This window comes from Ziziphus jujuba, chromosome 2 (genome assembly GCF_031755915.1).
Source record: "Ziziphus jujuba cultivar Dongzao chromosome 2, ASM3175591v1".
Taxonomy (NCBI): domain Eukaryota; kingdom Viridiplantae; phylum Streptophyta; class Magnoliopsida; order Rosales; family Rhamnaceae; genus Ziziphus; species Ziziphus jujuba.
This window is the reverse complement of record NC_083380.1, coordinates 18,640,638-18,661,646: the sequence shown is the minus strand read 5'-3', so window position 1 is coordinate 18,661,646 and position 21,009 is coordinate 18,640,638. Positions and strand designations below refer to the sequence as shown.

Sequence of the window (21,009 nt, the reverse complement as noted above, 5' to 3'; positions counted from 1 at the left end):
ATATAAATTTTATCAAATTGTCATGGGGTCCATTTTTTAGCATTTAAAAGTAAAAATATAATATTTAATGTAAAAAGTGGTTATGGGTCCTTGTACTTTATTGTTGTGGGATCCAATGTTAAAAAATGACAATCCCTCCCATTAAAGATAAAAAAAAATAGGGATAAAATGCTAGAGTTTATAAGTTGTTTGGTAACATAATTGATTTTTAGTTTTAGTTTTTAGTTTTTCCTTTTTCCCACTTTTTATGTGTAATTTGTTTATTCAAGTGTTAGTGATACTTTAAGCCTATTAGACATTTAAATTAACTATAAAGGTAATGAAAAGAAGACATAATATTGGACACAATTTCATATTGAGTTGGATTTTGAATTTTATTTTTATATTTTTTTCAAACTTTTATTATTTATGATATTTAACAAACTATAACTATCATTAGCTAATACCTGACATAAACAAATTACATACAACTAAGCCAAAAAAAAAAAAAAAAGAAGAAGAGAAAAATGGAAACTAAAAAACTAATTATGATTCCAAACCACATCTTGGCAATGACAAATGTTATCTCGCCCTATCCCAAAGACCTGATTTTGTTTGGATCACGGACCTACACATAATCTGGATCGGGTGGACTGGTTTTCATCCAAAGGTTTTGGGCTAAGACCAAGATTCTATTTACATTGGGCTTTATTGGGCCTGTGGATCCAACTCAGGCCCATCTCAGTCTCCTGACTCTCGTCCAATACTGTGTTTTGAAAGTTGAAACTTCAAGAACGTTGATCAGACGGTCGAGAATTCACGGGCAAGCGCAAACACAAACATAATCTCTGAGACATGCCAGATTATTTCCTCCTTCATCGTCCCCATCACCGCCGTGTCGTTTCACGTTAAGAAAATCCGTGGATGCTGACGAACGGCAACTGAGAGAAAAAAAAAAGCCCTTTTGATAAGCTAGGCGCTTTTTTTTTTTTTTTTTTTTTTTTTGGTTTTTGTTTTTGTTTTTTTGGTTTTTTTCATCATCTGATTGTACGGTCACCTTGCGATTCAATCCCAAAAAAGCGAAAGCAGAGAGAAAAATGGCTCAAGATTCTGAGAAGAAGTTCCATTCGATCATGGACAAGCTTTTTTACGCTCCCAAATCCATCCCTAACTCCTCCTCCAGGTTCGTTTCCGTTTGTTTCCCGGTGAAATTATGGAATTAAAAAACAAAAAAAAAAAAAAAGATTGATGAGAAAATATTCGGTTTTAATTCTTTGTTTGGTCTTTACTAATATATGAGAATTCAGCTCGATTTCAGCTTAGCAGATACTTCTCTAAATAGTTTCGTTTTCTGAAACTTAAATGTTGAAAATTTTGATACGAGCTATTTGAATCTGTTCCTTTTGTTTTTGTTTTTTTATTTTTTTGTTTTTTTTTATATAAATTTAATTTGATTATGTTTTTATTTCATAGTAGTGGTACTTCGAATTCAAAAACTTCGAGGGGTAAAAAGCGTGCAAATCCGTCGTCTGCACTCGCCTTAGTAGAACCGACTTCGAGTGGTAATGCATTCGAGCCTTCCTCTCAGGCTCCGTTGTGTAGGCCATGGGACCGTGGAGATCTTATGAGGAGGTTAGCCACATTCAAGTCCATGACTTGGTTTGCTAAACCTGAGGTATGCTTCCACTGACCAGCTCTTCCTAACATGTTTTGCATTTTCATTTTGTTAGTTGCCAGATTGAATTTATGAGAATATGGGGTTAACTCTCTTTTTACACATGCGCTGCTCGGATTATATCATGTTGAGATGTTTTCCCCATTAGAAATGGTAATTAGTTGCCTAATGGCTCGTAACATTAGCCGCATTATTCGAGATGATTATGAAAGTAGTTTGATTCATAAAACTGCAATTTCTCCGGTATAGTTCGCGTAAGTAAGTTGAGATGGAGCTTATTGCCTCATGTGACCCTATAGGATCAATTTTGAGATACTTGAAGTGTATTACTTAATGGCTCATGGGAGATGTTCTATTCTTAGTGTTTAACATGTTTCTGAACACTCGAATTCCAACTTGTTATATCTAGAATTTATTTGATTTACACAAGTTATTTCCATCGTTATTTGTTTTGAAGTTTGGTTTTGAAATGTCTTTGACAACCTCTCACCTTAATATTTTTCTCTGGATGGAAAATAACTTCTTAATTTATTATCAGGTAGTAAGTGCTCTAAATTGTGCTAGGAGAGGTTGGATCAATGTAGATACAGATATCATAGCCTGTGAATCATGTGGGGCACGTCTTCTCTTTTCAACTCCTTCATCTTGGAATCAGCAGCAAGGCATGTTATATTTACCAAGTTTGGCTTTACTGAAGTCGTTCACTTTATTATGCAGCAACATTCTTTATGTTTATAACTGAGTTGAAACTATTATTTTTGTCAGTTGAGAAGGCAGCCTTGGTATTTAGCTTAAAGCTGGACAATGGGCACAAATTACTTTGTCCTTGGATTGACAATGCATGTGATGAAATGCTGGGACAGTTTCCGCCCACACCACACCCAGTTTTAGTTGATAAATTCAGAGAACGTTGCTCTGTCCTCTTGCAACTTTTCGCTCTTCCTTTGATTTCATCTTCAGCCATTGACTGCATGAGAGTTCCTGAACTCGAGCAATTTCTTGATCAATCTGTAGAATGTGGCAATGGTTCTGCCAAAAGTTTAACAACAGAATATCTTGGCAGCGAATGTGATTCTGCAAAGCTGTATTATCAGGTTTGAAACTTGTTTTAGTCTAGGAAGCTAATATCATTGTGAAAAGTTCTTTTACCATTTATACATGATCTGTAATCTATATTGTTGCTGTTTTTACATGTACTAATGGTTGATGAACTGAGAGAACAAAATACCTGTCAGTCTCTTGGTTCTTTGCATCATACTGGTTTGTTGTAACATGTATAACAAAGTCTGACCTGGCTTTATTCATTTAGTACTTTGCTTACCATTTGAGACTTTCCCTGAGTCTATAGAAAGAATTGTATTGTTTTTGGTATGCTCCTGATGCAGTTTCTTCTATTTCTTTTATATAAACTTGACATTAATTTGGATTGACACGTACTGTATTTTTCCTTGTGGATTGATATGTCTGTGCATTATATCTTGTCACTCTGAACACCTTTGCTAAACATTGTGACTGCTATTGATGTTAGTGATAATTTGATTTGGCCCTCAGCATACTCTTTGGAAATGCTAGTGATATAGTTTAGAGATTCATTCTTGATGTTGATAGATGATCACTTTTGAAACATTTTGTAATTGCAGGCACAAAAGCTTATAAGTCTATGTGGCTGGGAACCTCGCTTACTACCATATTTTGTTGACAAAGAGATTAGATCAAATCATTCTGTTTTGAAGGCAAACGTTTGTGACTCATCTGATATTGTTTCTGATACACAGAATCCTAGAAATGAAGAGCGTATGTTAGGAGATGAAAATTCTGAAGTTCCTAATTTTGAACTATCTGATCCCAATTCTGTTGTTCTAGATTGCAGGCTTTGTGGAGCCACTGTAGGATTATGGACCTTCTCTACAGTTCAGCGGCCAATGGAATTTTTCCAATTCGTTGGACATACAGAGCTAGGGACTGAAAACCATTCTGTAATCCATGATTCAGGCATTGAAAATCATACTGAAAATAGGAGAGATGTTATAAGTGGTGGTTTAGAAGGTGCAACATTGTCTAAAGAAAGACTTTCAAACTTAAATTTGACAATTGCAGGAGGTCCTCCACCGACAAAGCAGAACTTTAAAGCAACTATTTCTTTGCCTCTTATAGGCCGGAATTTAAGGGCTCGGTTTTCTTATGATTCTGAATTTAGGGACCGTATACTTTTTAACCAAGAAAAAAGTCATGCCAGTGAAAAAGGTGATGCTCATAGCAAGGAGAATGACAAAAATAAGTCAGTGGAAGGAACAGATGTTATTGGACAAACAGTTCGTCCTGATGATGGCATGCATGATTTCTTAATGGGAAGTATTTGTTCACAAATTGAAACACAAGAAAGTTGCCAGGGTGATATTATGTTGTCTGAAAATGTGGCTAATGTTGGATCTAACAACTTGTCAGGAGAAGATCTTGATAATTCTCATGTTCAAAACTCTTCTCTTATGACCCCTAATGACAGTGATACCAATATAATGGGTGAAAATGACAGAAACCACTCCTCTTTAAATGTTTCATCTGGCAATGGCAATGTGCTACATATTTTAGGGAGCAATGTAGTGGATGGTAAAGATACTTCTTTAGCTGGCCATCAAGAGTCTTTATCTGTTCCATCTTGTTTGGAAACCAATGTAGATGTTGAAAAAACCAGTACTGATAACCAGGCCACCACAGCTGTGGAAGCCAATAGCCAGGAGGATATTGGAGGCAGATTGCAGACTCCTGCCAAAAATGAACTTGTGGTTTTTGGTACTGGTAAGAAATGTTACTACTCCTTGCTTATCAACTCCAGCTGACTTTAATGTGATACCTTTTCATTGGTGATTTTTTGCTTTGTGTCTTGCTTTGGTCTATACCTATATTAGTTGTTTGTCTATTTCCCTATTAGATATTTACTCGCACAATATCTTTCTGATGCAAGTTGGTAAGGAGAGAGAAGGAAAGAGAGAGAAACAGAGAGAAAGGGGAGAGAATTAGGAGAAAAAGGGAGTTAAGAGAGCTAATTCAGTAGCTTTATTCATTAATTAGTAATAGTTTATCTAATTTCTAATGTGCCCTATTTATTATAAAATAACCAACTTAATTTAGGAAACTAAATAAGGAAACTTAATTAAACTATGAAACTATATAACTACACTGAAAGTTAATTAACCATATACCATATTTGTGCTTGTGTCTATTTGTGCTCGAAACAAGTCTTCGATTTCCTTTCTTGATCCATCACTTTCATTTTATTAATTGCATCTTGTCTAGCAGTTTGTTTATAGGATTAGCAGCCATAACTATAACCATATGACAGTTGGATGCTATGGTTGAATAAATTTTCTTAGTTGAGAATAAAAATTGTAATAATATTTTCATAGACCATGCAAGAATTTTTTAAAAAAGCTGTGTTCTTTAAACTGAGCCATAAAAGAGTCATCAATGTTCAAGCTGGATCCATTCATTTTTCCAGCTTGATAGGGGTAAGAATCCTATACTACGAAAGGGTTTATTTAATATTCTATGAAACTCTCCCTAGAATACATTAATGGCTTCCTGTTGATTCCATGTCCTGAGTTGTCTGTCCCTCATGATCTTTCTCTTCTTGGCCTTAAGCATATAATATAATATAATATACCTGAATATTGACTTTTAACAACAGATTTGTAATTGAAATAAACCAAACTAAAACAATGCTACAGCAAGTTGAGAAATAAGAGGGAGGGCTTTGGGTGGGAGCAAGTTTACCATAGTTAGAAAGTTTTCTTCCATTAAATCACCCTCCTAATCAAGCTCCGTTTGCTCTTTTAAACTTTTCCAATTTTTTATTTGTCTGAGAATGCACCATTACAAATGTACTATCTCCTGACTCATTGAAGTAGTTAATTTTGAGTATGGAGTACACATTGTTTGGTTAAATTGTCTTTTAAGTTTTAAACGGCTACCTTGCTCAAAGTTTGATGGTATATTCTTTTACTATCTTCCTTACCTTGTAAGTTTTACTATTTACTTGACTGATTATGATCACAGATATATAACCAAACATTTAAATTCTTGTTCAGTTGGTTACAGTGAGACAAGAGCTTGTCATGCTTGACTTTAAATGAAATTCCAAAATAGATTTTATCAACATGTTTTTGTCTCTCCTATCAGGTAAGGATCATAAACAAGTTCCAGTGGAAAAAGCAATGGAGTTTGATCCCATCAGGCAGCACAGACATTTTTGTCCTTGGATTGCATCAACAGGCAATGTGACACCTGGATGGCGACAAACATTATATGCTTTACAACGAGAGAAAGGATTTTCACCTTCTCCACCTAAGAATTCACCTTCTTCAGCATCCATAATTAAGGTATTTTTTAGCCTTACTTAATGTACTAACAGTTTATGCTTGCTTGTCAAATAAGAGTAACACTCGCACTCCAGCATATATTCTATTACCTGTTGCATCCTGTTTCACCAGGTATATGTTTGTAACTCCAAATTTGCAGGTTCTTTTACTAATTATAACACAGGATGCACTGATGCATAAACATCATGTTGTAGTAGTGTCTGTCTTATAAGATTTGAGCAAGTGTTAATTATAGAATGGTTTTCTGAAGAGAGTCATCATCTTGCATTATAAAATTTGTGCAGGTGGATGATCCAGTCACTTCGGTTAGAAAGCTCTTCATGTCTCCGTCTCCAAAAAGAATGAAGCGCACACTTATGGTGGCCCAAAGTTCTGAGAAGTAGTGAAATGCTTGCAAGCTTTAACACAAAGCATCTCTTTCTTGGCTATAATCAATTTGGAACCGTTGGAAGTGTTCTGTTTGTTGTTAATTACATCCATTTTGGAAGTTCTCTCACTTACTGCCAAACTCAGCTTTAAAGTAAAGCTGGAATTTTCACCTTTGCAGGGGGAAACTTCCGATTTGAAGCATATGATGTTGAGGCTTTTGAAGGAATATAAATGAATTAATTGCACTACATGAAGTGTTTCTCTTCTAACAAAAAAGAAAGGGAAGAAAATGGGTTGTGAACAGAGTCTACTCCAGCAAGCCACAATTTGTGACCACCACCTTTGAGTAAGGGCGGTTGAAACCTCTTTCTGCTACAACGGCTCTTTTGTCACCTATCAGCTTTGCCACCCTTTCACGAGACAAAAGTTGGTCGTTAGTATGACTTTTTGGTCAAGAGCGGAAAATCATTGGCAATCATGATAGCTGATGAATATTTTCCAGGGGCATTGGCTTAGAAACAATCAATTTTAGCATTTGTAAAATAGGGTAATGCACTCGTGATACAGTTATCATTATAATTTTGCTGTAAGTTTGGCTACTTTGGTGCATGATGTGAAATGCATGAGTTTGCTTAGTATTTTCTTTTATGTAATGATATGAAACCAGACAAATCTATCTAAATTTTTATAGAATATAATTTGGAATGGAATGGGAATGCATATTTAAGAATCAATTTACATTTTATGGCACTTGGAAATCTCTTAAGCTTCGGTCATTTTGTGAATGTACAGTAATTTTCATTAATGTCTAGAATTCTTAGTTTTAGCACCAAATTTTTCATTTTTGTGCCTTTTTCTCAATGTAATTTTGCAGCTCACCTGAAATAAGGAGAACTGGTATTCTCTTTTACAGTCTTCACCAGGCCAATCCTCTCTACAATCTCCATGCCTTCCAACACTTTCCCGACCACCAAAGTGGAAGCATCCAGCTCCGGAGAATCCTTATACGCAATGACAAACTCTGTTCCGTTTGGGGCTGTACCGACCTCCTCTTGATCTATCTCCAGCTTCCCTTTCCTTGCAACCAGCTTCAACTTAGGGGGTGGTTTTGAAGGATCTCTAACAATAATGCTCACACTTCCAGCCAAGTTCTTAGTCCCTGCTCCACACCTCTGTTCTATCCTCTCCCATTCGTCGACAAGATTCTCTATCGTTGAAGTGCTTCCCGTCCTTTTCGCCATCTCTGCATCCACACCATAAGATCTCACCCCACCATGCTGGACATAACTTGGCATGATTTTGACGAACTCTTTCCTCCTATAACTAATACCAGCAGCACCACTCACAAGATCACTAAATGTAGCAACTCCGACTGGGGCATCGTTTCCATATAGCCCGACAATTATACGACCAGCTGGTTCTCCGTCAATGGATATGTCAATGAATGCACGCTTTGTCAGGCTTCTATTATTGCAACTAGGAGAGGTGTCTGAATTCTCAACTTGCTGTTCTTCCGTTTTAGTGCCTGCCAAGTTTTCCTCTTCAGCTCGAGCATTGGAGATTTGAAAGGGTTCTAGAGTTTGAAAGCCAAAGAGAAGAAGCAACAAGGAATTGCTTTGGATTGTGAGATCTCTGCGAGAGAGTTTGCAGCATTGTTTGGTTGTTGGAAAAGATGGGGAAGTGGGTATTTCTAGAATTTGTGGAGTAGGTGGTAGTGGAAGTTTTGGATGATGAAGGAAGTGAGAGGAAGATTGCAAGGATTTTGGGCTCTGTAACATTTTTTTTTTTTTTCAATATATTTTTTTACTTAGTGATGGAGGAGCTTTTTCTCTGGTTTTGCTTTGAAAGTATTTTCCAAATCTGTTTTCAGTCAAGTATATGTATCAGTTGGTGTAAGATTTTCGTGGATAAGAAAGTTTCGAAAGCCAATCCATATGCCTTAGAAAATGCCTATTTTTTGTGGCACCCAAAATGTACGGTCAGTTTGGGCAGCCAAATGTGGGCCGTCTCTCATGACAAATATCATCCTTTTTATTTTATTATTTTTTTATTTTTCGTTTATCATCCTTTGTGTATGTATATAATCCACTTTGGTGTATATATATATATATATATACGCTAGCATTATTTTCCGTGCGATTCATAATATATAAAACCATTATAAATGATTTTAAAAATTATCTATAATAATTAATTATATTCAAATCTAATAATAACATAAAAAAATAACTATCTTACTATTATATATAATTTAGATAATATGTATAATATTATAAATAATAATATTTAAGTTTCGATGTTATTATATATTACATACATATTTACGAACTGAATTTTAAATTATATTATATATATTATTTGTTATAAAAATATTTTAAAATATTCTGAAACAGTAAATTAAAAATAAATAGAAATTATATATACTTAAACATAAATAATAATGATAATAATAATATGTAATGAAATTTTAAGAAAAAAAATATTCATCCATTAAAACCATTTCAACATTATTAATTTCTGATTTATCATCAAAGCTTGAAACCTCCTAAAGTCTTAGGACTTGAATTTTGAATGTCTATGGTATTTTGGTAGCATTGATCTGGTTGATAAAATCAATCTATCCAGCCATATTTAAAAACTTATTTAAAAGTTTTATTGTTACTAAATATATTTGGATCTTAATTTTTTGTTAATCTATATCGTTAAAATTTGTTAAAAATAAAATGTTTACTCTCTATATATAATACTATTTAATTATAGAATTCAAATTCAAAAGTGTTTACCTATCTAATTTTTTCTACCTATGGAATTTAAATTCAAATTTAGATGTATTTATATAATGTTTTTCATCTACAGAATTCAAATTCAAATTCAAATATATTTTTTAATTCATTGCAATAATTAATTTTTTTATATTAAATACTTATAATATAATTTAATTATCTTCATTATTATTATTATTATTATTTGCCTAATGAAATTTTTTTTACCTTATGAGGTAATTTATTTATGATTATATATATTTTAATAAGATTAAATTCGAAGATCAATTTTATTATTGAAATCTATATATTTTGATATTGAAACTCCATTTATTATATGTCCATATATGTATATATATTAGTATATAGAATCTAATTATTAATTACCACTTATAACATCTTTTTGTTTTACAATAAAATAAATTTAACAAATCAACAAAAATATTAATACATAAATTATAAATTTTTTTTCTTTTTTTATTCTTATAAATAATTTATTTCTTTGTATTAATGAAAACCCAAATATATTTGACTTATTTGATAAATAAAATAAAATAAAATAAAATAAATTGTTTTAAATATAAATTCTACTTTGTCATATCTATATAATATATAAAAGAAGAACCGTATGTACCACGTGTCAGCATATGCTTCTTCCAAATTCCATCCAAAAGCACTTCTTTATTTTTATTTTATTTATAATATATTTATTTATTTATTGTTTTACTTTTTATGTTTATACCCAAATATATATAAAATCAATTTTTAATATAACAATCAAGCAATTGATAAAATGATATATGGTAATAATTTTGAAATAAATTTAAAATAAATAAAATATTTTATTTTATTTTATTTATCAAATAAGTCAAATACATAAAATGTATTTGCATATATATAGTTTCATTAATTAAATATATTTTAAATATTTTTATATATACAAATATAGTTACATGAAAATTAATAAAGATATATTTTATTTGGATATAAAAATATAATATCATAAATAATAATCGTTAAACATAGTAAAATAGGATTTAATGGTAATAAAATAGGATCAAATAATTTATTTTGAAAATAAATCCTATTTTATTACCATTTAATATATATTTGTATTATTATATTAGATAGACGGTTGAGAAAGACCAGATTTTAATCAAGTATATTCGGACCAATGGGAAAAATCTTGAAGATCATTATCCAAGAATGCAAGTATTACCTTTTTTAAATCACATATATTTTTATTTTTATTATTATAATTTATATAATATTATATTATATTATCTATATAATACATAAAAGAAGAAGAGTCAATGCCACGTGTTATCGTAATTTTTTTTTAAAAAATTTCTCCAAAATTATCAATAAAACAAAATATCATCTTTTATTATTATTATTTATGATCCTATTAAAATATAAATTAACACAAAACTCAACAGCTATTTAAAGCATGAATTTTTTTTACCTTTTATAATTGTATCAAAAAATATGTAAAATCTATTATCATAACCATTATATATATATATATATGACATAGAGTATTTCTATATATATAATAGATTTGGATGTGAATTAAAAGAATTAATTGAAAGAGTATGATATTTTTACTTTCTATTGGTTGTATTCAAAAATATATATTTTATTATAATATTATATATGCCAAAAGTGGTTCACAGAAACATCAAGGCAACTAATATCTACTCGATGGGGGCTTTAGCATTAGCACAAGAATCGCTGGAACCATGTGATTCTTTGTTCTCTTTAACTTAATTTTTTAGTTTATAGATTTTTTTTTTCATCACTTACTTTTCCTTCTTTCAAAATATTGTTTCTTCTACCTAGTAGCTAGAGTCGCTTTTCCAAAATTTATTTAGTTATTTTTTTAAGTATAGATATATTTATTTTTAAGCTTAATTATTGGCTTTGGTTTTTGTTCATTTTTTTTTTTGTTTGTAACAAAAAAAATTGTTGTCTTTATTAACCCTTGAACTATATACATAATTGCCTTTTCATCCTTAAACTTTTTTTTTAGCACTTTGGTCCTTAAACTTTTTTTTTTTATTCATTTTAACTTTAAATTGATTTTAATATACTTTTTAGTTGTTTTAAAACATGCAGTATGAAATTATAAAATCAGATAACTCCACAAAAGTCTTGCCTGATGCATCAAATACGTGTACGTTTCAAAACTGCTAAAAGTAGATAAAAATAGTTTTAATGGCCAAAACTTAAGGTGTGAAAAGTAAAAAAGAAAAAAAGAAAGAAAGAAAGAAAAAAGAGAAGTTAATCAACCAAAATGCAATCATTGATATAGTTTAGAGAGTAACAGAACTAACAATCCTTATTTTTATGAAAGTTGATATCCTTTTATATGGATCTTTAAGAAGTAATTAATAGTTTATAGTACTGTGCAGATGATATATGGCACCAGAATATGCATTGTGGGGTTACTTAACCTATAAAGCAGATGTTTACAATTTTGGTGTTGTTGCATTGGAGATTGTTGCAGGGAAATGTATTAGAAATATCGACCAAATATTATTATTATTTATAATTTTTTAATAACTGTAATTGAGGAAGCACAAACTTAATCAACTAGCATATTAAAATTAGATTGAAACATGTTTGGTCTTTGACTTCTTCTAATACCTTTCAAACTGTGGTGTTTTTTTCAGGCCCTTATTTTACAATAAAAAGGGAATATAGTGGAGTTAGTGGATCAAAAGTTGGGATCTGCTTTCAATAAGGAAGAGGTGATTAAAGTGGCATTATTATGTACAAATCCATCTCCAGCACTTCGGCCCAACATATCCGCAGTATTAAGTATGCTTGAAGGCCGCACAGTTGTTCCTGAATTAATTATGGATCCAAGCATTTATGGTGATCAACTAAGGTTAGCAGACTTAAGAGACCAGCTTCATTAAATAGTACAAGGCTCTAGTGAATTTCAAAGTCTCATGACATCAAAGATTTACTCCTCTGCTGCATTTTCTCAAGACTTCTATCCAATTAGTCATTATTCTCACATATAAAAACTGTATGTCTAATGCCATGCAAGGATAGCAAAAGCCACTACTTTTTCAAGAAATGACTCAAATTCGAATCTCTAATCTCCAATATCAAAAATAAAAATAATAATAAAAAAAATACTATAAAAAAAAATCTTGTCTAATGATAATGTACATATAAGCTTCTGCATGATTAGAGTTTTTTATTGTTTAGTTTCCTTTTCCCATTGTTGAAGACATATGATTGTGAAGTTGGGTACCCTAATTACATGATATCTGAATATTGAATAAAATTGCATAAAATTAACTTTCACTTGATGATTCTCACTCTCTACCACTTGCAAGTAAGATGATTACTAGATACCATGCACGCATATATATATATATATATATATATATAATCAAGTTTCTATTAGTCGATTTGATGGTTTTACCAATAGAACATTCTCTTTTAGACATTGGATTACTACAAGATTTGAGATTTAAAAATACATTTACAATTTTCTAGGTTTTTACTGGGTTCATTTTTTTTCCTAAACAAGGTTTTGGTATGTCAACGAATTCAAATTATTTATTGATTTTTAAACCCCCCAACCTTTAAAGTGATTTAAGAGATTTTAATCGAAGATACCTGATACTAAAACCATTAGGTTGACATGGTATAAGCTTAACTCATATATATATATATAGATGATGTGTTTTGCCAAATAGGATATATTTACAATAAGATCCTTACCTCGTGTTCACTATATCAAAAGTAATATATTTATAAGATTTTGATATAGTAAGGACGTCAATAGGATTTTATAGTAAGTATATTATACTTGGCAGGGCAAATCATAAATATTGATTGTAATATAAGAATAATAAATATTTTATTAACCATTTCATAACAATTACTGGTGGATCCTATGCAAATCTAACCAGTTATTACTTCTTTAATTAGGATTTATTTAAAAATAATCTAGATATATTTAAATGAGGTGGAATTATTTAGATGACATGTCTTTCCAAATAGAATATCTTTATTATAAAGTTCTTATGTAAGACTATGAACCCTGAAAGATATGAGGCAACACCTGTAATCAATACACTTGGGTAGATTGTGATGACTGGGGGTGAAACTGTGTAAGCCTACCAGAATAAGTGTGGGTGAGTGTGGTGTAACATGGTATCTTACTAGCAAAGGCTACTTGTGTTGAATCCCACAACAAATGAAAGCACATTGGCCAGAGAGAAGAAGACCGATTGATTAAATTTCTCATGGGCCTTAATGATACATACAATGTTGTCTATAAAATTATCCTCATAATGTTACCATTGCGTACTGTACATCAAGCCTACTCTTTTGTAATTTAAGAAGAAACACAGCATCAAATGACATCGAAATCAACAAAGAATTTCTCCATGGCTATTGCAGTCAATAACAGAACAAACAACTCCTCAAACAATTTCAAGAATAAATATTGTGATCATGATAATAAGGCAGGTCAAACAATTGAAAATTGTAGAACTCTAAAATTTAACTGTAATTATTGTGATAGAAAATGGTACTCTGAAGATAGGTGCAAATATAAAAATGGGATTCAGGTTCCTAACAGTATAAGAACTCAAAGCAATAGCAAAATCAGCCATAACAATAACAATGTGGCAATCGCAAAATCAGCCATAACAACAACAATGTGGTTCTCATGGAAATATATTCAACTTCCCTACTGCTAATGCAATAGATTCTTCACAATCTGCACATGATGAGTCCTTATGTGACACCAACACTGTTGCTGGTCTTTCTACATAACAATCCCAACAACTTGCTCATACCATATCGATGTTGAATTCAAATTATAGTTCTAGTAATAGCAATGTTTATGCAAATGCCACAGGTCTGTTTATTTTTTCCAATGCTTCAATCAATTATGCATTCATTAAACCATGGATTTAAGATAGCGGAGCTACCGATCACATTGTTTATGATCCCACATCTCTTATTCACACAAAACCTTTATGAATGCCCATTATTAATCTATCCACTAGGTCTGCAGCACCAATCACTTTAATGGGAACCATACCATTCAATCAAGACATAATTTTAGACAATATTTTATGTGTCCCTTCTTTCCATTTAAATTTAATGCCTACAAGCAAACTCACCACCATTCTAAATTGTTGTGTTATTATGTTTCTAACTTTCTGTGTCTTGTAAGACTTGGCTATGGGGAAGATGATTAGCTTAATAAATAACGTGATGATCTCTGTTACATATATTCGTTGCAAAGGACATACATTTCTTATCATGTATCTCATACTCCAAACGTATGGCATATGCATATTGGACATCCATCCACGTATTGTCATAAACTAGTTTCACAGTTATTGTTTTTCAATAATATCTCCTATGATAATAATTGTATTGTTTGTCCTGTGGCTAAACAAACAACACTGCATTTCCTTTAAGTTCTATAAAAGGTGATGCTCCAATTAATTTATTGTATTGTATTTAAGGTCCTCATAAAGTTTCCATATATTATGAAGCACATTTCTTTCTTAGAATTGTGGATGATTTTATAAGATGCACATGGATATTTCTTATGCAAAATAAATCTGAAACACAAAACCTTTTTAAATCCTTTATTGATTTTGCTTATACCAATTCCATGCCCATGTCAAAGTTGTTAAAGTGGATAATGGTTTTGAATTTTATTCATGAGAAAAATCATGGGATTGAATATCAATGTACTTATGTTTACACTTCACAACAAAATGACATCGTCGAACACAAATATCGTTATATTCTCACCATACCATGTGCATTACTTTTCCAATCTCACTTACCACTTAATTTTTGGGGTGAATGCATTTCTATTATTGTCTACCTTATCAACCGATTACCATCACTATTATTGTCTAATAAATCTCCTTTTGTGTTAGTATATAGTCATTCACCACCTATTGATCATTTAAAATTTTTTGGTTGTTTATGTTACGCAACTATTGTTGATCCCACTTAAAAAATTTAATCCTTGTGCCAAAAATTGCATGTTTATTGGGTACTCTACAGGTAAAAAAAGGTTATAAACTTTTATGCCATGAAGACTAAGTAATTCTTTGTAAGTCAGTGATGTTAGATTTTGTGAAACAATTTTTCCTTTATTTAACACAACAACTTCACCTTCTAATAACCCTGTATTGCCTAATCTTTCTTTTGACATGCCATTTAAAAATACTTCCACCACAACCATCCTTTCTCTTAAAACCCAACCAATTAACCAGCCAAGTTTTTATGAGATCGAATAGGCAACACTTGCACCTTTGATACCTAAAATACTTTCCATGTGAACTTCAACCCGATCCACACATCAAGACTTTCATGCACCGACTACCATCATTTCTACACCTTTTGTGAAACATTCTACTCGTCCTAAGCCACCATTGACATGGCATAAAGACTACATAATGTCTTCTCAAGCTAATCATTCTACTTCGAAATCATGTCCTACAACAAGTACCCAATATCCTCTCTCTCATTTTCTTTCTTACTCTCGTATATCTTTTGCCCATCATTCCTTTCCAGCGAACATTATAGGTTACACTGAGCCTAAATCTTATGCTCAAGTTATTCTTGATCCAAGCCATGAATGCAGGATTGAAAGCATTGCAACAAAATAACACATGGATCTTTGTCTCTTTTACCAATGGACATAAACCAATCAGCAACAAATGGGTTTATAAAATTAAGTACAAGTTCGATGTAATTAGTATTAATGTTACAAGTCCCGTCTTACTGCTAAAGGATACAATCAAGATGAAGACATTGATTATTGAGAACCTTTTTCACCTATAGCCAAATTCACTACTCTTCATTGCCTTCTCACTATTGCCACTACCCAAAATCAGTTTTCACACCAATTAAATGTTCAAAATGCTTTTCTTCATGGTGACTTGTATGAAATTTTATATAAAAATATTGTATATCGATAAAAAAATCCTTTTAATAGGCCTTAAGAAATTGGATTTCTGCTTTCTAAAATATCATTAAGAAAGTTAGTTATCAAAAAGCAAAAATTGATTATTCCTTATTCATAAAGGCTTAAGGCACTTCATTTACTGCAGTTCTCATCTATGTTGATGACATTCTTTTAACAGATAATGATCTTCAAGAAATCAAACGCCTCAAAGAATTTCTTCTCAAGGATTTTCGTATCAAAGATCTTGGAGACTTGAAATATTTTTTAAGGATTGAATTTTCTCATTCAAAGAAAGGTACTTTCATGTCTTAGAGAAAATATGCATTGGACATTTTGCAAGATTAAGGACTTATGGCTGCCTAGCCAGAAAAATTCCTAATGGAACAAAATTTAAAATTGACCCTCCATATGGAAAATTGCTTAATGATCCAACTAAGTACAGAAGATTGGTTAGAAGATTAATTTATTTAACCATTATAAGACTAGATATAGTTTATTCAATACAAATATTGAATCAATTCATGCATGAGCCTTGAAAACTTCATTGGGATGCAGCCATACGAATTCTCAAGTATCTCATAGAAACTTTAGGTCAACGCTTACTGTTGCCTTCTACTAGTATTCTTACACTAAATGCATTTTGTGATTCAAATTGGGGATGTTGTCATGACACTAGAAGGTCAATTACAAGATATTGTATTTTTCTTGGGAATTCACTTATCTCATGGAAATCTGAGAAACAAACCAATATTTACAGATCATTAGAAGAGGTCGAATACTTAGCTATGGCAAACACATGTTTGGAGCTGGCTTAATTGTGCTATATCTTACAAGACTTGAAGGTTCCACAAGTAGACAATTAGGCAGCTTTGCATATTGCAGCTAACCTAGTTTTCCATGAGCATACAAAGCATATAGAGATAGATTGTCACATAGTTCGAGGAAAATTGCAAGAAGGAACAATTAAGCCTTCTTATATGCCTACATTTTTCCGACTAACAGATGCATCAGTGAAAGCTTTGGAAAAGGATTAATTTGTGATATTGCACAACGAGTTAGGACTTCATGATATTCACTTTCCAACTTAAGGGGGAGTATTAAGATATAATTGTAATATATGTAATTGTTATTGTAGTTGACTTACCTAAGTTAGTTTGGGACATACCGTGGAGGATCACAATTTCCTATCCTTAGAAATACCGTTGATTGATTTTTTGTATATTTTTATATTTTAGGTACTCTGTAGTACTATGTTTCATGATGAACAAAGCAAAGACATAGCAATTCAACCAAAAGTCTTTTTCTTTCACATATACATCATTTTTACATAATAATTTTCTTTCACATATACACCATTTTTACACCCAGAGCTCCAAAACCATTCGATCTTAGCTTGATTACTGAAAAGAATTCAAAATTTATCCATATTCGTATTCAAAGAGTTTTTGGATATGAAGATTAGGAAGGACCCTCCTCTACACAAGAAACAAAGTCGTAATTACTTTTGAAATTCGAGTATGAGCCACATCAAGATTAGGGGTAGGAGGAGCAAAGCAACATTGAAACCTATGATATCTTTTGAGTGAGTTTTGAATTGATTCAATCCAAAAACATTCTTAAGACCAAGTTTCTGAATTACTATACAACAAGGAAACACCTTGTCGAGAATCAGATTCAACCACTCCATAAAAAAATAAATAAATAAAAAGAAGATGCATTCCATCACAAAAAACGCAAGCCGACCTCATATCCTCCAATTCCGTGGCCAAATGAGAAATTTGCTTCAAGCCCAGCCACACATCAATCCTTACAGCATGCAGATCCCAAGCCCATCCATACAGTTTAAAGCCCAAGACAAAACCCTGAAGCCCGATCCAAGGCCCAAAAGCATGTAAAATCAAGGAGAAAGTCAAAACGTTCCCATCTTTCTTTTCACAGCGAAATTTCAGGGGGAAAATGGCTACTTCCATGGCTGCGCTGTCAAGAAGGCTCAGTCGCTCGTTGCTATCTAACCCTAAAACCTCTCATCATTGCCATAAACCCTTTTGCACCACCATCCACCAAACTTCCCAGCAGACCTCTGAAGCGGAAGACTCTGATGCCTCCAGCTCGGACTCTGATTCGGCCATCCCTCACTCTTCTTCATCCAATAACTCGAATCAGCGACGCTCTCTCTATGATCGGCCTCTTGAGGGAGGATTAGATGCAGGAATTTATAAGGTAATGTTTGGATTGTCCAATTTGCTGTTTTCTTAGGGTTTCGGTTTTTGGTTTTTGGTTTTTGATTTTTTTTTTTTTTTTCCTTGGTGTAGGCCATATTGGTTGGGCAGGTAGGACAGAAACCTGTGCAGAAGACATTGAAGAATGGGATGAGATTGACAATGTTTGCAGTTGGAACAGGTGGGATTCGAAATAATCGAAGGCCATTTGATAATGAAAACCCGAATGAGTATGCAAATCGTTGCGCTGTTCAGTGGCATCGGGTTTGTATTTATCCCGAGAGGTTGGGTTCGATTGCCATGAAGAATGCTCTGCCTGGGTGAGTATTCTGTGTTATAGAAACATTTTCTTTAGTGAGGAAATTGATTGGCAGTAGTTGTAATTGTTGGTTTGTTAATATTTATTATTGGAATGTTAGATGATATTTTTAATTCTTTCATGGGCTGACCTCATGGAATTATTAGAAATCGTAGTGTTAAAAATTGATAACTTTAGCAGCAGTATCGTGAAAAACAAAATGGCAGCAAGAACAATCAATGTAAATATTGTCACATTTCAGTATCAAATTTTTTTATTGCATTGATTCCTTTGCTTGGTAGAACAAATATGTAGAGATGTGCAATTTTTTTTTTTTTGAATAAATAAATTGGTAAGATGCATGGAAAGGTGTCAGTAGCTTTCAAGCTTGGGATTGTAGTGTTTTGGAATTAAAATTTGGTTTGATCATATGGGGTCAGAAGTTGATAATATTCTCTGAGGTTTGTAATAGCAACTTTTTTGAAAACTGGTTTGGTTGCTTTTAGAGTATGCTTTGTCTACACTTAAGTTTCTAGTTAGTTTAGACCCTTTTCAAATGGTCAATGATGCATGATAGCCTTTTCAAGAATTGAGGCCGTCTTATCAAGGAAGTGCATTATCTTGGATATGAAGATTTCTGTTGGTGTCATCTAGAATAAAAACTTTATTTTATGTGGGTCTGTTGGGTTTGCAAAATACCAAAGCGTATCTCCTCCTTTGCCTCTTGACAATATATAAGAAATAGTGCAAAATACCCAAGGGCCAATTGTTGAGTCTCAGTAACTTGACTTCATACTTGGAAGGGGTTTTGTTTGTCAAATGGTTGAGTCTCATTGCCCTTCTTGTGTTTTGATTTTATCTGCAAAGCCAATCCGATATATATTTTTTAAAATTTAGTGAAACATAATGTACTTTTGTTGCTGTCGGATTTTGGCTCTGGTTTTAGTCATACCATGTTTCTGTGAAAGATTGGCTTTTGCTGACCTATGAATTTTTCGCATGTTAATAAACATTTATGTCTTATGCATTTGTGATAGTTTGGTGATAATTCTTTCTTTGCAGCTCAATTCTATATATGGAGGGGAATCTCGAGACCAAAATTTTTACTGACCCGATAACTGGTCTTGTACGCCGCATAAGAGAGATTGCCATTCGTCAAAATGGTATGTGTATTGCATTTTGAACTCTTTGTTTTGATTTCATCAGTTAATTGTTCAAAAATCTACCTGGTTTATGTTTAGTTCCAATACATTTCCTTTCCTTTATTTGTATATCTTATTTTTAGAATTAGATGAATATACCTATTTCTCATGTAGTTTCACCCACACATTTCAAAATTAGACACATTCCACTCCTTGTAATATATCATTTTTATTTGGGACCACTAATCTTATGATAACATAGCTAGATATCTGCTCCACAGTATTATTTTCCATCTTCCAAAATATTTTTACTTCACGTCTACCTTCTAAATATGTATTGTTTAGGAGATCTGCCATATTTTACCGATGCCTAGATCTAAAAATTAACTTTCTTGGCTTTTGATCTTTTGATGTGGCTAAGTGGCATGGTCATTGCTTTCTATCAAGGCACAAAATTTTATGAATCATGTCTACATGATATAGAATTTTTCTTGCATTTTGTGGTGATGAGGTATGAACATTTGGTTTAATTTTTTTCCTTCAATGAACGTTTACTGTGTCCTCCGTAGGTCGTATTGTATTTTTGGGAAAAGAAGGCAATGCCCAGCAACCAACACAGGCTGAATTAAAAGGCGTAGGTCAGTACTAGTAGCCTCTTTTCTTTTTTCTTTTAGTGTTGTTGAAGATTTAAGGGTGAAATATACAAATTTTAGAATTGTAATTGATATCATGATTTTTCAAAATGGTTTAGATGGTGGGGAAATTCTGTATTTACAGTTTTCTTATGCAAATTGGTTATTTTGCTTGCCCACCTTAATATTTTGCCAGTATTTTGAGGGTATGATTTGTGACAAAAATTTTGTTTAAGGGTTGATCTAGAAATTTTGACTAGTGGTAACATTGGATAATAAAATATAATGTAAATTGTTGCATTGTACTAATATAAATAAATTTTAAATTCAAAGTAGAATTTATTTGCTATAATTTTGAGTCAAATTGAAATGATCTCTTTTATTCTGGGAAAAGTGATCTTATATATAAAATTAGAAAGCTAGTTAAGTCAACAAAATAGAGGTTTTAACCTTATACACATCAAAAACTAATACTAACTAGATAAGAAGGGAAAATTTAAATTAAGAGTTATTAAATAATTGTATATATTTTTTGTAGGAAAGAAAATAGAAAAACAGTGTCAAGTATTTTTTGAGAATAAATA

The 21,009-nt window shown here is 32.0% G+C and overlaps 3 protein-coding genes across 4 annotated transcripts; 2 read left to right on the top strand and 1 right to left on the bottom strand.

Annotated features, from left to right (window-relative positions):
• Window positions 1-782: 782 nt before the first annotated feature.
• On the top strand, window positions 783-7,133 carry LOC107418890 (uncharacterized). Of its 2 annotated transcripts, none has more exons than XM_048473513.2 (7): window positions 783-1,162; window positions 1,456-1,654; window positions 2,193-2,316; window positions 2,420-2,748; window positions 3,295-4,450; window positions 5,831-6,030; window positions 6,315-7,133. In XM_048473513.2, the coding sequence occupies exons 1-7, from the start codon at window positions 1,077-1,079 to the stop codon at window positions 6,411-6,413; spliced, it is 2,193 nt and encodes a 730-aa protein (XP_048329470.2). In that variant the 5' UTR covers window positions 783-1,076; the 3' UTR covers window positions 6,414-7,133. The 2 variants fall into 2 exon arrangements, with proteins under 2 accessions (XP_048329470.2, XP_048329469.2); XM_048473512.2 differs by having other exon boundaries at window positions 1,453-1,654.
• Window positions 6,623-8,344, bottom strand: LOC107418891 (peptidyl-prolyl cis-trans isomerase CYP26-2, chloroplastic). The gene is made up of 2 exons (XM_016027584.4): window positions 7,279-8,344; window positions 6,623-6,809 (listed from the first exon to the last, which is right to left on the bottom strand). Exons 1-2 carry the CDS (start codon window positions 8,175-8,177, stop codon window positions 6,707-6,709), a joined length of 1,002 nt encoding a protein of 333 aa, XP_015883070.3. The 5' UTR covers window positions 8,178-8,344; the 3' UTR covers window positions 6,623-6,706.
• Window positions 8,345-18,045: 9,701 nt separating this feature from the next.
• Window positions 18,046-20,763, top strand: LOC107418887 (single-stranded DNA-binding protein, mitochondrial). Its single transcript, XM_016027577.4, has 4 exons — window positions 18,046-18,354; window positions 18,447-18,673; window positions 19,714-19,814; window positions 20,363-20,763. Exons 1-4 carry the CDS (start codon window positions 18,091-18,093, stop codon window positions 20,440-20,442), a joined length of 672 nt encoding a protein of 223 aa, XP_015883063.3. The 5' UTR covers window positions 18,046-18,090; the 3' UTR covers window positions 20,443-20,763.
• The last annotated feature ends 246 nt before the right edge of the window (window positions 20,764-21,009 follow it).

Bases quoted from the DNA above. Each gene is read 5' to 3' on its own strand.
- LOC107418887 (XM_016027577.4), top strand. From the start codon at position 18,091: ATGGCTACTTCCATGGCTGCGCTGTCAAGAAGGCTCAGTCGCTCGTTG. The intron at 18,355-18,446 runs GTAATGTTTGGA...TCCTTGGTGTAG, and splicing joins TAGATGCAGGAATTTATAAG to GCCATATTGGTTGGGCAGGT. The intron at 19,815-20,362 runs GTATGTGTATTG...TGTCCTCCGTAG, and splicing joins GATTGCCATTCGTCAAAATG to GTCGTATTGTATTTTTGGGA.
- LOC107418891 (XM_016027584.4), bottom strand. From the start codon at position 8,177: ATGTTACAGAGCCCAAAATCCTTGCAATCTTCCTCTCACTTCCTTCAT. The intron at 6,810-7,278 runs GTGAGCTGCAAA...GTCTCGTGAAAG, and splicing joins ACCAGTTCTCCTTATTTCAG to GGTGGCAAAGCTGATAGGTG.
- LOC107418890 (XM_048473512.2), top strand. From the start codon at position 1,077: ATGGCTCAAGATTCTGAGAAGAAGTTCCATTCGATCATGGACAAGCTT. The intron at 2,317-2,419 runs GCATGTTATATT...TATTTTTGTCAG, and splicing joins ATCTTGGAATCAGCAGCAAG to TTGAGAAGGCAGCCTTGGTA. The intron at 2,749-3,294 runs GTTTGAAACTTG...TTGTAATTGCAG, and splicing joins CTGCAAAGCTGTATTATCAG to GCACAAAAGCTTATAAGTCT.